We start from the raw sequence: 14,891 nt of genomic DNA, 5'->3' as shown, positions 1-14,891 counted from the left end.
CCCTGTATGATCAGTGTCAGAACATAGTCCACTCCCTGTATGATCAGTGTCAGAACATAGTCCACTCCCTGTATGATCAGTGTCAGAACATAGTCCACTCCCTGTATGATCAGTGTCAGAACATAGTCCACTCCCTGTATGATCAGTGTCAGAACTTGGTCCGCATTGCTGGCAGTAAGTCGGACATGTTTCCAGTGAGGGTTGGACTCCGCCAAGGCTGTCCTTTGTCACCCATTCTGTTCATAACTTTTATGGACAGAATTTCTAGGCGCAGTCAAGGCGTTGAGGGGTTCTGGTTTGGTGACCGCAGGATTAGGTCTCTGCTTTTTGCAGATGATGTGGTCCTGATGGCTTCATCTGACCAGGATCTTCAGCTCTCACTGGATCGGTTCGCAGCCGAGTGTGAAGCGACCGGAATGAGAATCTGCACCTCCAAGTCCGAGTCCATGGTTCTCGCCCGGAAAAGGGTGGAATGCCATCTCCGGGTTGGGGAGGAGACCCTGCCCCAAGTGGAGGAGTTCAAGTACCTCGGAGTCTTGTTCACGAGTGAGGGAAGAGTGGATGGTGAGATCGACAGGCGGATCGGTGCGGCGTCTTCAGTAATGCGGACGTTGTACCGATCCGTTGTGGTGAAGAAGGAGCTGAGCCGGAAGGCAAAGCTCTCAATTTACCGGTCGATATGCGTTCCCATCCTCACTTATGGTCATGAGCTTTGGGTCATGACCGAAAGGATAAGATCACGGGTACAAGCGGCCCAAATGAGTTTCCAGGTCTCTCCCTTAGAGATAGGGTGAGAAGCTCTGCCATCCGGGAGGAACTCAAAGTAAAGCCGCTGCTCCTCCACATGGAGAGGAGCCAGATGAGGTGGTTCGGGCATCTGGTCATGATGCCACCCGAACGCCTCCCTAGGGAGGTGTTTATGGCACGTCCAACAGGTAGGAGGCCACGGGGAAGACCCAGGACACGTTGGGAAGACTATGTCTCCCGGCTGGCCTGGGAACGCCTCGGGATCCCCCGGGAAGAGCTAGACCAAGTGGCTGGGGAGAGGGAAGTCTGGGTTTCCCTGCTTAGGTTGTTGCCCCCGCGACCTAACCTTGGATAAGCGGAAGAAGATGGATGGATGGATGTATTCCGTTTATATTTACATCTAACACAATTTCCCAACTCATATGGAAACGGGGTTTGTAGGTGAAATGACATACTCTCCCATGGCACACCAGACTGTATCTCACGGCAAAAACCCTGCTCTAACGCGCCATTTCCTCCTCCTTCTACCGTCAGCCTTGCAGCCGTCCCACAGCCTCGGCAGCCAGGAGGCCGACAGTGGCAGCAGCGGCCGAGGGAGCTCCGACGAGCTGTGCAACCCCCAGGCTCGGCACCGGGAGGGCTCCTGTGGTGCCACTGGGTGGATGAGGCCAAAACTCTTGGACTACAACCTCTACATGGCCAAGTATGTCAACCCCCATCCCGCACCCAGCAGCCCGCCCCCCGCTGACAGTCCTGGACCGAGCCCCGAGAGAAGCCCCCAAACCACCAACAAGGTATGAAAGGGTTGTACTGAACTGCTGTTGGAACGACATGAAACAACAATGCTTGTGTGTCCCTCAGATCCACATAAGTTCAGAGGAGCCAGCGGAACCAGAAGCCTGGGTCAACGCTTTTCTGGGAAGAATATTCTGGGACTTCCTGGGAGAGAACTACTGGGCCAATGTGGTCTCCAAAAAGATCCAAATGAAGCTCAGTAAGATCCGGGTGGGTGGAGATTTTAGCAACAACACCAAAGTGCCTAAATGCAATTAAACATATTTTAATGTCATTTTTGTTAAAACTGTCACCTGTAAAACGTTTGTGTTTTTTTTTATAGCTGCCATATGTTATGAACGAGCTCACGTTGACGGAACTAGACATGGGCTTTTCAGTTCCCAAGATTCTCCGTGCCTCCAAACCCTCTGTGGACCACCAAGGTAGGAACAGCAAGGGATGATAACACATCACACGGAGAATGAATTGATTAACATGGACCCCGACTTAAAACAAGTTGAAAAACGTATTGGGGTTTTTACCATTTAGTGGTCGATTGTACTGTACTGTGCAATCTACTAATATGTACTGTACTGTGCAATCTACTAATATGTACTGTACTGTGCAATCTACTAATATGTACTGTACTGTGCAATCTACTAATATGTACTGTACTGTGCAATCTACTAATATGTACTGTACTGTGCAATCTACTAATATGTACTGTACTGTGCAATCTACTAATATGTACTGTACTGTGCAATCTACTAATATGTACTGTACTGTGCAATCTACTAATACAAGTTTCAATCAATCAATCAAAAACTTAGCACAAGATAAGGACTACGTTTACACTGCAGGGCAAAGAGGCCCAAATTAGATTTTTTTTTTTTAATCTGATTTTCTTGCAGATTTCATGAAAAATCTGAGCTTTATCAGACTCTAAATATCAGACTGGACACTTTAAAAATCAGAGTTTATAACATGAAAATATATGAAAGTAATATAATTAGAGATCTCCGATAATATCTGACTGCCGATATTACCATCTGATAAATGCTTTAAAATGTACAAACCCTGTTTCCATATGAGTTGGGAAATGGTGTTAAATGTAAATATAAACAGAATACAATGATTTGCAAATCCTTTTCAACTCATATTCAATTGAATATGCTACAAAGACAACATATTTGATGTTCAAACTCATAAACTTTATTTTTATTTTTTTTTGCTAATAATAACTTAGAATTTCCTGCCTGCAACACGTGCCAAAGTAGTTGGGAAAGGGCATGTTCACCACTGTGTTACATCACCTTTTCTTTTAACAACACTCAAAAAACTTTTGGGAACTGAGGAAACTAATTGTTGAAGCTTTGAAAGTGGAATTCTTTCCCATTCTTGTTTTATGTAGAGCTTCAGTCCTTCAACAGTCCGGGGTCTCCGCTGTCCTATTTTACGCTTCATAATGCGCCACACATTTTCCATGGGAGACAGGTCTGGACTGCAGGCGGGCCAGGAAAGTACCCGCACTCTTTTTTTTTTACAAAGCCAAGCTGTTGTAACACGTGCTGAATGTGGCCTGGCATTGTTTTGCTGAAATAAGCAGGGGCGTCCATGAAAAAGACGGCGCTAAGATGGCAGCATATGTTGTTCCAAAAGCTGTATGTACCTTTCAGCATTAATGGTGCCTTCACAGATGTGTAAGTTACCCATGCCTTGGGCACTAATACACCCCCATACCATCACACATGTGTAAGTTACCCATGCCTTGGGCACTAATACACCCCCATACCATCACACATGTGTAAGTTACCCATGCCTTGGGCACTAATGCACCCCCATACCATCACACATGCTGGCTTTACAACTTTGCGTCCATAACAGTCTGGATGGTTTGCTTCCCCTTTGGTCTGGATGACACGATGTCGAATATTTCCAAAAACAATTTGAAATATGAACTCGTCAGACCACAGAACACTTTTCCACTTTGCATCAGTCCATCTTAGATGATCTCAGGCCCAGAAAAGCCGGTGGCGTTTCTGGATGTTGTTGATAAATGGCTTTGACTTTGCATAGTAGAGCTTTAACTTGCACTTACAGATGTAGCGACCAACTGTATTTAGTGACAGTAGTTTTCTGAAGTGTTCCTGAGCCCATGTGGTGATATCCTTTAGAGATTGATGTCAGTTTTTGATACAGTGCCGTCTGAGGGATGGAAGGTCACGGTCATTCAATGTTGGTTTCCGGCCATGCCGCTTACGTGGAGTGATTTCTCCACATTCTCTGAACCTTTTGATGATATTATGGAGCGTAGATGTTGAAATCCCTAAATTTCTTGCAATGTCACTTTGAGAAAGGTTGTTCTTAAACTGTTTGACTATTTGCTCACGCAGTTGTGGACAAAGGGGTGTACCTCGCCCCATCCTTTCTTGTGAAAGACTGAGCATTTTTTGGGAAGCTGTTTTTATAGCCAATCATGGCACCCACCTGTTCCCAATTAGCCTGCACACCTGTGGGATGTTCCAAATAAGTGTTTGATGAGCATTCCTCAACTTTATCAGTATTTATTGCCACCTTTCCCAACTTCTTTGTCACGTGTTGCTGGCATCAAATTCTAAAGTTAATGATTTGCAACAAAAATAAAGTTTATGAGTTTGAACATGAAATATGTTGTCTTTGTAGCATATTCAACTGAATATGGCTTGAAAAGGATTTGCAAATCATTGTATTCTGTTTATATTTACATCTAACACAATTTCCCAACTCATATGGAAGCGGGGTTTGTACAAATACTGCTGATAAGAGTATCGATGAATACCAGAATTGGTTAGGACTATTGATATTGGTAGCGGTGTGGATAAAATGCCTAAGTGTAAGAGGTATATAAACACATCACACGTGTGGGAGAGATGTACGACTAGATAAGGAGGCAGTGGGGGCCTAATCACTGTATTGATTCTAGCATTTACACATGCGTAAACAGCTGTTCAATACAGCAAGTTAATCAATTAATCAAACTTTATTTACAGCACATAGCACCGTCCATGCAGAGGCAAGCAGCAACTTAGAGTGTTTGACACCAGCAAAAAAACAAAGAGAAGAAGACACACACAGCATTATTGCATACTTGCCAACCCTCCGGATTGTCCCGGGAGACTCCCGAATTTCACTGAAAGTCTCCCGGGGGCAGAGGTGGGTAGAGTAGCCAGAAATTGTACTCAAGTAAGAGTACAGTTACTTTAGAGATTTATTACTCAAGTAAAAGTAAGGAGTAGTCACCCAAATATTTACTTGAGTAAAAGTAAAAAGTATGTTGTGAAAAAACTACTCAAGTACTGAGTAACTGATGAGTAACCTGTTCGTTTAATGATTACGGCAACAAATAATGCACAAAAACATAAAAATAGCACTCAGCAAATTCAGAGCCAGGAATATCTCTTAAGCAACTAAAACAATAATATATAATAAATAATAATACATTAAAATAAAAATATTAAGGAAAATTGAACCACAATAACTTAACAGCACCATAGGCTCAGTAGGCATTCATTGATTGATTGATTGATTGAAACTTGTATTAGTAGATTGCACAGTACAGTACATATTCCGTACAATTGATCACTAAATGGTAACACCCCAATAAGTTTTTCAACGTTCATCAATTACTTAATAAATGACCAAGTCGAGGTGATCTACCTCATATATACATACACACACATATTTATATATATATATATATATATATATATATATATATATATATATATATATATATATATAGTTATTTATTTTGCCGTTTTTGTTGGCATGTTGAAGGTGTTTTAATGAATATACATGCATGTTTAACATATAGATTCCTATCTTTCATGAAGACAAGAATGTAAGTTGGTGTATTACCTGATTCTGATGACTTGCATTGATTGGAATCAGACAGTATAGTGCTGATAACGTCCACATTTTCAAATGCAGGAGAAAAAAAGTTCCTCTTTTCTGTTTAATACATCATGAAAGTCGTTGGTTTTTGGCATCTTATTTGTCCAGCTTCCATATTTGTTTTTATACACTTTACAAGAAATACATTGGCGGCAAACTCCGTAGCTTGCTAGCTTGTTTGTGCTGGCTTTCGGAGACTCTTATTTTGTTAGTGCAGGCGCGATGGAGCGGCACTTTTATTGTGAAGACAGGAACTGTGCGATCAGTCTTTAGGCTTTTGACGGGAAGTACAATTGAAATAAAAAGTGTCTTTTTTCCTTTACACTTTTGATGATTGGTTGAAACTTTTATTATTAGATTGCACAGTACAGTACATATTCTGCACAATTGACCACTAAATGGTAACACCCCAATAAGTTTGTCAACATGTTTAAGTCGGGTCATGTGACCACCTGGCTCTGTTTGATTGGTCCAACGTCACCAGTGACTGCATTTGATTGGTGAAACGCAGGCATGTGTAGTTCCTACTTTGAATGCGTGTCTGACAAAATCAAAACAAACAAAGCGTGCATTAACAGATCGATTAAAAAAAAAAGTAGTGAGTAGCGACCTGATTGCAGATAAATGGAACGGAGTAAAAGTAGCGTTTCTTCTCTATAAATATACTCAAGTAAAAGCAAAAGTATGTTGCAATAAAACTACTCTTAGAAGTACAATTTATACCAAAGTTACTCAAGTAGATGTAACGGAGTAAATGTCCAGGTCTGTCCTAGGGGAATGGCAACCCTCCAAAGGTAGCACACACACACACACACACACACACACACACACACACACACACACACCATCAACGGGACTGTATTTAAAAGGTCAGGGCTGGTAGTATTCTGTCTGGTGTAGTAGTGCTATCAAGCCCTGAAGCAACCTCTGGTCTGGATTAGAGTCACAGTTGTACAGTAAGGACTCAAAACAACAGGGGGACTTAAATCCGATCAAAACAGGAAGTTTGCCCGGCTGCCCCGCGCCTGACCTTTTCATCCGTTAGAGGATAAAACCGCTTCCTGGCAGCCGTAGAAGTCAGCACGGCGTACAGTTTCACGGCCATGTTTCTCTCTCCTAGGTCTGTGGTTCGATCTGGAGGTCTCCTACACGGGCTCCTTCCTCATGACCCTGGAGACCAAGATGAACCTGGCCCGTTTGGGGAAGGAGGGCGAGGGCCTGGGCGAGCACGGGAAGGAATGGTGAGGCTTTCCGCTCATTCTAGCCTGCTCAGTGGGAAAAGGTAAAACGCTGGGGAAGAAGATGAGTAAAAAAACTACAATCTAGACTGGGCTCCTGAGGGGGGCCTAGTCTGGAGTGGGAAAAAACCTCCGTGCAATGCACACATGAACATGTTAAATTTAATCACGACAAACTGGCAACAGAAGTGCGGGGAGTTGGGGCCCTGGAAGGCAACTGCTGCTTTGAAGCGCTGCCATCCGACCATCACCCCGAGGGGAAAAAGCGGCCGTGTATGCCCAATTGTCTTGGGTGGGATGATGCAATGTTTTTTAGACTGAGACCGATCTGCAAAAGTTCGACTCCAGGTGTCGTTGAGGGAGGGAGGTCAAAAGCGTCTATCATTGAGGTGTCCTCGGGGGTATTTTGGGGACAGCCTGGTCCTGTTTCCACAGCGTCAAGGCCGTTTGAGGGAGTCAAATCGTAGATTAGGACGCTTGTTTTCCGCAAGCAGACAAAATGAACTGTGCATGAACATCATCTTGTTCAAAGAACAAAACCAACACAGTGCATGAACTCACAACAAATTACACACCAGCGAATCAGATGGAGAATTAGAGGGAATGTTGTTTGGCGGTATCCATAATACGGCGATAAGGAAAAGTTTATATTTACACGATGAGTCGTGTGTGTCTTGACCTCTGCCGAACCCCTGAGGCCGACTCACCGAACCCTTGGGGTTTGATCAAACCCAGATTAAGAACCACTGGCCTAGTGGCTAGACGGTCCGCACTGAGAACGGTAGGTCGGGAGTCCAAACCCCGGCCGAGTCATACCAAAGACGATAAAAATGGGAGCCATTACCTCCCTGCTTGGCACATTGCAAAAAGTCAGTGTTCAAAAACAAGAAAAAAATACAGAGGGGCGGGGAGTTGGGGCCCTGGAAGGCGACTGCTGCTTTGAAGTGCTGCCATCCGACCATCACCCCGAGGGGAAAAAGCGGCCGTGTATGCCCAATTGTCTTGGGTGGGATGATGCAATATTTTTTAGACGGACCGATCTGCAAAAGTTCGACTCCAGGTGTCGTTGAGGGAGGTAGGTCAAAAGCGTCTATCATTGAGGTGTTTTCGGAACAGCCTGGTCCTATTTCCACAGCGTCAAGGTTCAAGGGAGTCAAATCGTTAGATTAGGACGCTTGTTTTCCGCAAGCAGACAAAATGAACCGTGCATTAACATCATCTTGTTCAAAGAACAAAACCAACACAGTGCATGAACTCACAACAAATTACACACCAGCGAATCAGATAGGAAATTAGAGGCAATGTAGTTTGGCTGTATCCATAATACGGCGATAAGGAAAAGTTTATATTTACACGATGAGTCGGGTGTGTCTTGACCTCTGCCGAACCCCTGAGGCCGACTCACCGAACCGATCGAACCCAGGTTAAGAACCACTGGTCTAGTGGCTAAAGGGTCCGCACTTACCATGAATTGATTAACTTAAACAAGTTGAAAAACTTATTGGGGTATTACCCTTTAGTGGTCAATTGTACGGAATATGTACTGTACTGTGCAATCTACCAATAAAAGTATCAATCAATCAATCAAAAACTGAGAATGCTAGGTCGGGAGTCCAAACCCCGGCCGAGTAATACCAAAGACGATAAAAATGGGAGCCATTACCTCCCTGCTTGGCACACTGCAGAGAAAGTCAGTGTTCAAAAACAAGAAAAAAATACAAAAATGAGGGGTATTTTACTCTAAGTAAACTTATCTGCCAATAGAACAAGAAAATGTTGCACTTTACTTGGTAGAAAAAAAAAAAATTAGACCCTTTTTTCTCAATATGTTGAAAACTATTCTTAAATTCAATAAATGCTAGTGCCATTATTTTGACATAATGATATGCGCTCGGCATTTACATTTCTTCAAACCAGCAAACTTACACTAAAAACTAGTTTATTGTTGTTAATGGAAAAGCAACAAGGCAAGCGCTTGTTACTCTCGGCGTCTACCAGCCACTCAGGGAAATCATGTTGTCTAAAAAGGCTTTTTCCCATCCATAACATGACATCATCACGCCAAGTGTGTGCTCTTTCAGTCAAATAGTGCGCGTTGATTTTATATGTATATATATATATGTACACACCGTATTTTTAGGACTATAAGTCACAGTTTTTTTCATAGTTTGGCCGGGGGTGCGACATATTCTCCGAAAGCGAATTATGTGTGAAATTATTAACACATTACCGTAAAATATCAAATAATATTATTTATCTCATTCGCGGAAGAGAGGAAGAAAATGTCAGCAATCGTCACACACACGTCAACCAATAAGAATTTGGCGGGGGAGGGTCATGGCAGAAGTGCATTGTGGGTCATGGAATGCTAACTGCTATATGCTACTGCCGTAGCTATTAAAATGGATCATTTCATGGTTGGTGGTAACTTATAAAAACTGAGAAGGGCTGAACAAAAATGGCGTTGAAAAGGAGATCATGTAGTGCAGATTACAAGCTGGATGTAGTGAAATATGCAGCAGAAAAGGACAAAAGGAAGCGATGCATACCTTTGGAGTTGGCAGAGTTGTTTAGAAGCGACATCGAGGAAGAAGATTTCATGGGATTTATGGATTAGGAGTGAGAGATAGTTTGGTAAAGGTATAGCATGTTCTATATGTTCTAGTTATTTGAATGACTCTTACCATAATATGTTAGGTTAACATAGCAGTTGCTTATTTATGCCTCATATAACCTACACTTATTCAGCCTGTTCTTCACTATTCTTTATTTATTTATGCCTCATATAACCTACACTTATTCAGCCTGTTCTTCACTATTCTTTATTTATTTATGCCTCATATAACCTACACTTATTCAGCCTGTTCTTCACTATTCTTTATTTATTTTAAATTGCCTTTCAAATGTCTATTCTTGCTGTTGGATTTTATCAAATACATTTCCCCAAAAATGCGACTTATATATGTTTTTTCCCTTCTTTATTATGCATTTTCGGCAGGTGCGACTTATACTCCAGAGCGACTTATACTCCGAAAATGACCTGTCTTTTTGCTCTTTTATTTCTTTTTACTGTCTGTATTTACCTGTGTTATAATGAATAATACACAAAGCTGACACTGTCCTTAAAATATATGTATATTTTGCATTATTTTAGAGATGTCCGATAATGGCTTTTTTGCCGGTATCCGATATTGTCCAACTCTTAATTACCGATACCGATATATACAGTGGTGGAATGAACACATTATTTTGCCTCATTTTGTTGTGATGCCCCGCTGGATGCATTAAACAATGTAACAAGGTTTTCCAAAATAAATCAACTCAAGTTACGGAAAAAAATGCCAACATGGCACTGCCATAATTATTATTGAAGTCACAAAGTGCATTATTTTTTTTAACATGCCTCAAAACAGCAGCTTGGAATTTGAGACATGCTCTCCCTGAGAGAGCATGGGGAGGTTGAGGTGGGCGGAGTTCGGGGGGATAGGGAGTAGTGGGGGTGTATATTGTAGCATCCCGAAAGAGTTAGTGCTGCAAAGAGTTCTGGGTATTTTTTCTGTTGTGTTACGGTGTGGATGTTCTCCCGAAAAAGTGTTTGTCATTCTTGTTTGGTGTGGGTTCACAATGTGGCGCATATTTGTAACAGTGTTAAAGTTGTTTATACGGCCACCCTCAGTGTGACCTGTATGGCTGTTGACCAAGTATGCCTTGCATTCACTTATGTGTGTAGAAAGTTGTAGATATTATGTGACTGGGCCGGTGGCTTTAAGGTTCATAGGCGCTCTAACGTCCTTGTACACAGCGGCGTTTTACTTTTTGAAACTGATACCGATCATTTTGAAACCGATACTGATAATTTACGATATTACATTTTAATACATTTATTGGCCGATATAATCGTCAGTCCGATATTATCGGACATCTCTACATTTTTTACAAAATCAAAATATTTCAAAATGGTTCCAACTTACTTTGACTTTTTATTATGCGACCCTTGTTAGAAATAGTTGCGACGCCTCTGTTTTATGAACATATTTTCCCAACATTTTATCACGCTTGTCCCCCTCACTTACGTTATCCATCAATTTGTATGTACAAAATGGAGATCCATAGGGAATTGTGTAAAAACATAATGAAGCGATTACATAGTACCGTATTTTTCGGAGTATAAGTCGCTCCGGAGTGTAAGTCGCACCGGCCGAAAATGCAGAATAAAGAAGGAAAAAAACATATTTAAGTCGCATTGGAGTATAAGTCGCATTTTTTGGGAAAATGTATTTGATAAAATCCAACAGCAAGAATAGACATTTGAAAGGCAATTTAAAATAAATAAAGAATAGTGAAGAACAGGCTGAATAAGTGTAGGTTATATGAGGCATAAATAAGCAACTGCTATGTTAACCTAACATATTATGGTAAGAGTCATTCAAATAACTATAACATATAGGTCAGGGGTCAGCAACCTTTTTGAAAGCAAGAGCTACTTCTTGGGTACTGATTCATGCCAAGGGCTACCAGTTTGATACACACTTCAATAAATGGCCAGAAATAGCCAATTTGCTCAATTTACCTTTAATAAATAAATCTATATATATATATAAAAAAAAGGGTATTTCTGTCTGTCATTCCGTCGTACATTTTTTTTCCTTTTACGGAACTTTTTTTGTAGAGAATAAATGATGAAAAAAAACACTTGATTGAACGGTTTAAAAGAGGAGAAAACACGAAAAAAAGGAAAATTAAATTTTTAAACATAGTTTATCTTCAATTTCGACTCATTAAAATTCAAAATCCAACAGGAAAAAATGAAGAGAAAAACAAGCTAATTCGAATCTTTTTGAAAAAATTAAAAAAATAATTTATGGAACATCATTAATAATTTTTCCTGATTAAGATTAATTTTAGAATTTTGATGACATGTTTTAAATAGGTTAAAATCCAATCTGCACTTTGTTAGAATATATAACAAATTGGACCAAGCTATATTTCTAACAAAGACAAATCATTATTTCTTCTAGATTTTCTAGAACAAAAATTTTAAAAGAAATTCAAAAGACTTTGAAATAAGATTTCAATTTGATTCTACAGATTTTCTGGATTTGCCAGAATAATTTTTGGGAATTTTAATCATAATAAGTTTGACGAAATATTTCACAAATATTCTTCGCAGAAGCTAAAATTAAGAATTAAATTAAAATGTACTTATTATTCTTTACAATAAAAAAATAAATAAAATATTTGAACATTGATTTAAATTGTCAGGAAAGAAGAGGAAGGAATTTAAAAGGTAAAAAGGTATATGTGTTTAAAAATCCTAAAATAATTTTTAAGGTTTTTTCCTCAAAAATTGTCTTTCTGAAAGTTATTAGAAGAAAATTAAAAAAATAGATGAATTTATTTAAACAAGTGAAGACCAAGTCTTTAAAATATTTTCTTGGATTTTCAAATTCTCTTTGAGTTTTGTCTCTCTTAGAATTAAAAATGTCCAGCAAAGCGAGACCAGCTTGCTAGTAAATAAATACAATTTAAAAAATAGAGGCAGCTCACTGGTAAGTGCTGCTATTTGAGCTATACCTTTACCAAACAATATGTCACTCCTAATCGCTAAATCCCATGAAATCTTATACGTCTAGTCTCTTATGTGAATGAGCTAAATAAAATGATTTGATATTTTACGGTTGTCAGAACGTGAACTTTGGTGTTTGTTTTTCCGGAAGGCAAAAGAAAGTTGGCGCGGGCAAGGCGTGAAGGTAATGACATCTTTATTTGAACACTAAAAAAGGAATAAACAAAAGGCGCGCACGAGGGCAGAAGTACAAAAATTGGCTATAAAAACAAAAACTAGCACTGTGATAGAGTAGAATACACTGGATATGAAATGTGGTCTGATATCTTCTTAGGACAAGGACTCCGGTCAGAGAGGCTTTGAGGCACTCTTTAATGCTGAAGTTGAACAAGTGGGATTTATGTTTGTGTGTGTTTGTGTGTGTGTGTGTGTGTGTGTGTGTGTGTGTGTGTGTGTGTGTGTGTGTGTGTGTGTGTGTGTGTGTGTGTGTGTGTGTGTGTGTGTGTGTGTGTGTGTGTGTGTGTGTGTGTGTGTGTGTGTGTGTGTGTGTGTGTGTGTGTGTGTGTGTGTGTGTGTGTGTGTGTGTGTGTGTGTGTGTGTGTGTGTGTGTGTGTGTGTGTGTGTGTGTGTGTGTGTGTGTGTGCGTGTGTGTGCGTGCGTGCGTGCGTGTGTGTGCGCGTGCGCGCGCGCGCGCGCGTGTGTGTGTGTGTGGTCTGAAGGGAAAACATACAAAGAATGATTAGGATACATTGATGCAATATATTATGCAATAATATAACAGGATATGTATAATATTATATGTAATATAATATACTCTCCAATGTGTAATAAAACAAATGTACATGGACTATTAAAGCAGTCCAATAGAGATGAATGGGGAATAAGCACCGTTGATTAAGACAGCGCTTGAAACCTGGTCTGTGTCGCCATCTAGTGGTAAGATGGGGTAACTACTGTGTAACAAGAAATATTAACAGGACGAAAATTGAGCTGGCGAATTATATCGTCAAACAGAAACATTGTTGCAAACAAACACTCGGTTAAGGCCACCTCTAACACATCACAGGCATTTTAGCATTAATCACCGTGCTTTTAGTCAGGAAGGCACACAATGCTGTTTACACAATCACCCAAGAGCCCACAATACGCAGAAACGCTACAAACAGGAAATGACGTCTCAGAATAGATCGCCAAATTAAGAGCACAGGAAATGTAACATCTCAAAACTGCGTCAGAATAAGATAAGACTCAAAACACTTTCTGACAAGCACAAAGGCAGAACTATGGACAAAAGACAGTAACTGTGGCATTAATAAACAAAACTTACTTGTGAGGACGTGAACAGGGCAGCATGGACTATTTGTAAGTGTGTGTGAATTGAAATGTATTATATATAGATAATATATAGATGGATAGATAGTACTTTATTGATTCCTTCAGGAGAGTTCCTTCAGGAAAATTAAAATTCCAGCAGCAGTGTACAGAGTTGAGATCAATTTAAATAAAAGTAAAAAGTAAATAATGGGGGTTTAAATGGAAACAAAATAGAGAAATATTACAATAAGAATAAAAACTAAAAAGCAACAATGGGAATAAAACTATCACAGTAAAATAAGAAAATAAGAAGACAAAGTAGGCAGTAGTGAGCATGTTATGAAAAGGTATTGCACTGTTAATGTTTTGCATCCCCTGTCATCCTAGTACCGCCCCAGAGAGGAGTTGTACAGTCTAATGGCGTGTGGGACAAAGGAGTTTTGGAGTCTAGCATCTAGGCAGCAACCACTGAACTGAATGATATTATATATATTATTGTATTATATATTGTAAATATATATAGTATATGTATGGAGGTGGGACCTAATAAGTTGACTTCTTCCCACTCCCTTTTGAGCCAATCTTGACATCTACAAAAGATGAGTCACATGTAATGTTTTCAATGTAGGTGTAAAAATAATGTATTTATATATTTCTTTTGTATTTTATGTCATTCTCTTGTTTTGTTTGCATGGCTCCAAATAAACCATTCATTCATTCAAACAAGCAGCGAAAGCGTAAACATGACATGTAGCAGAGTGGAGGTAAAGTCGCCCGGCTGACTTCCTGGCAACTTTCGGTTTGAATAATAGACATGATTGGTGAAAACGGGTGCGGACTCCAACTGTGACACAGGTGAAACTAATGGTTGCTATGGTGTAAAGGATATCACCAAGTGGACTCAAGAACACTTTAGAAAACCACTGCCAGTAACTACTATTCCCTGCGTAGGCTGCAGCCCCCGCGACCTGACCCTGGATAAACGGAAGAAAATGGATGAGTTCTGTTTTTATTCTGTTGAACAACTTAAGCTGTACATCAAGCAAGAATGGGAAAGATTTCCACCCGAAAAGCTTAAAAAAATGTGTCTCCTTAGTTCCCAAACATTCACTGAGTGTTGTTAAAAGGAAAGGCCATGTAACACGCTGGTAAAAATGCCCTGTTTTGCAATGTGTTGCTGCCATTAAATTCTAAGTTAATGATTATTTGCAAAAAAAGAAAAAATTAAATATCTGGTCTTTGCAGTCCATTCAATTGAATATACAAACCCCGTTCCCATACGAGTTGGGAAATTGTGTTAGATGTAAATATAAACGGAA

At 40.2% G+C, this 14,891-nt stretch overlaps 1 protein-coding gene across 2 annotated transcripts in view; it reads left to right on the top strand.

Moving 5' to 3' along the window:
* Positions 1-14,891, top strand: part of tex2 (testis expressed 2) — a 66,010-nt gene that overhangs the window by 29,939 nt on the left and 21,180 nt on the right. For both annotated transcript variants that reach the window (XM_061885263.1, XM_061885262.1), the window contains exons 6-9: positions 1,282-1,541; positions 1,609-1,752; positions 1,865-1,964; positions 6,575-6,695. In XM_061885263.1, the coding sequence (XP_061741247.1) occupies positions 1,282-1,541; positions 1,609-1,752; positions 1,865-1,964; positions 6,575-6,695 (625 nt within the window). The remainder of the gene's footprint in view (positions 1-1,281; positions 1,542-1,608; positions 1,753-1,864; positions 1,965-6,574; positions 6,696-14,891) is intronic.

This window comes from Nerophis ophidion, linkage group LG23 (assembly GCF_033978795.1).
Source record: "Nerophis ophidion isolate RoL-2023_Sa linkage group LG23, RoL_Noph_v1.0, whole genome shotgun sequence".
In the NCBI taxonomy this organism is placed as follows: Eukaryota; Metazoa; Chordata; class Actinopteri; order Syngnathiformes; family Syngnathidae; genus Nerophis; species Nerophis ophidion.
This window is presented reverse-complemented; position numbering and strand designations above follow the sequence as displayed.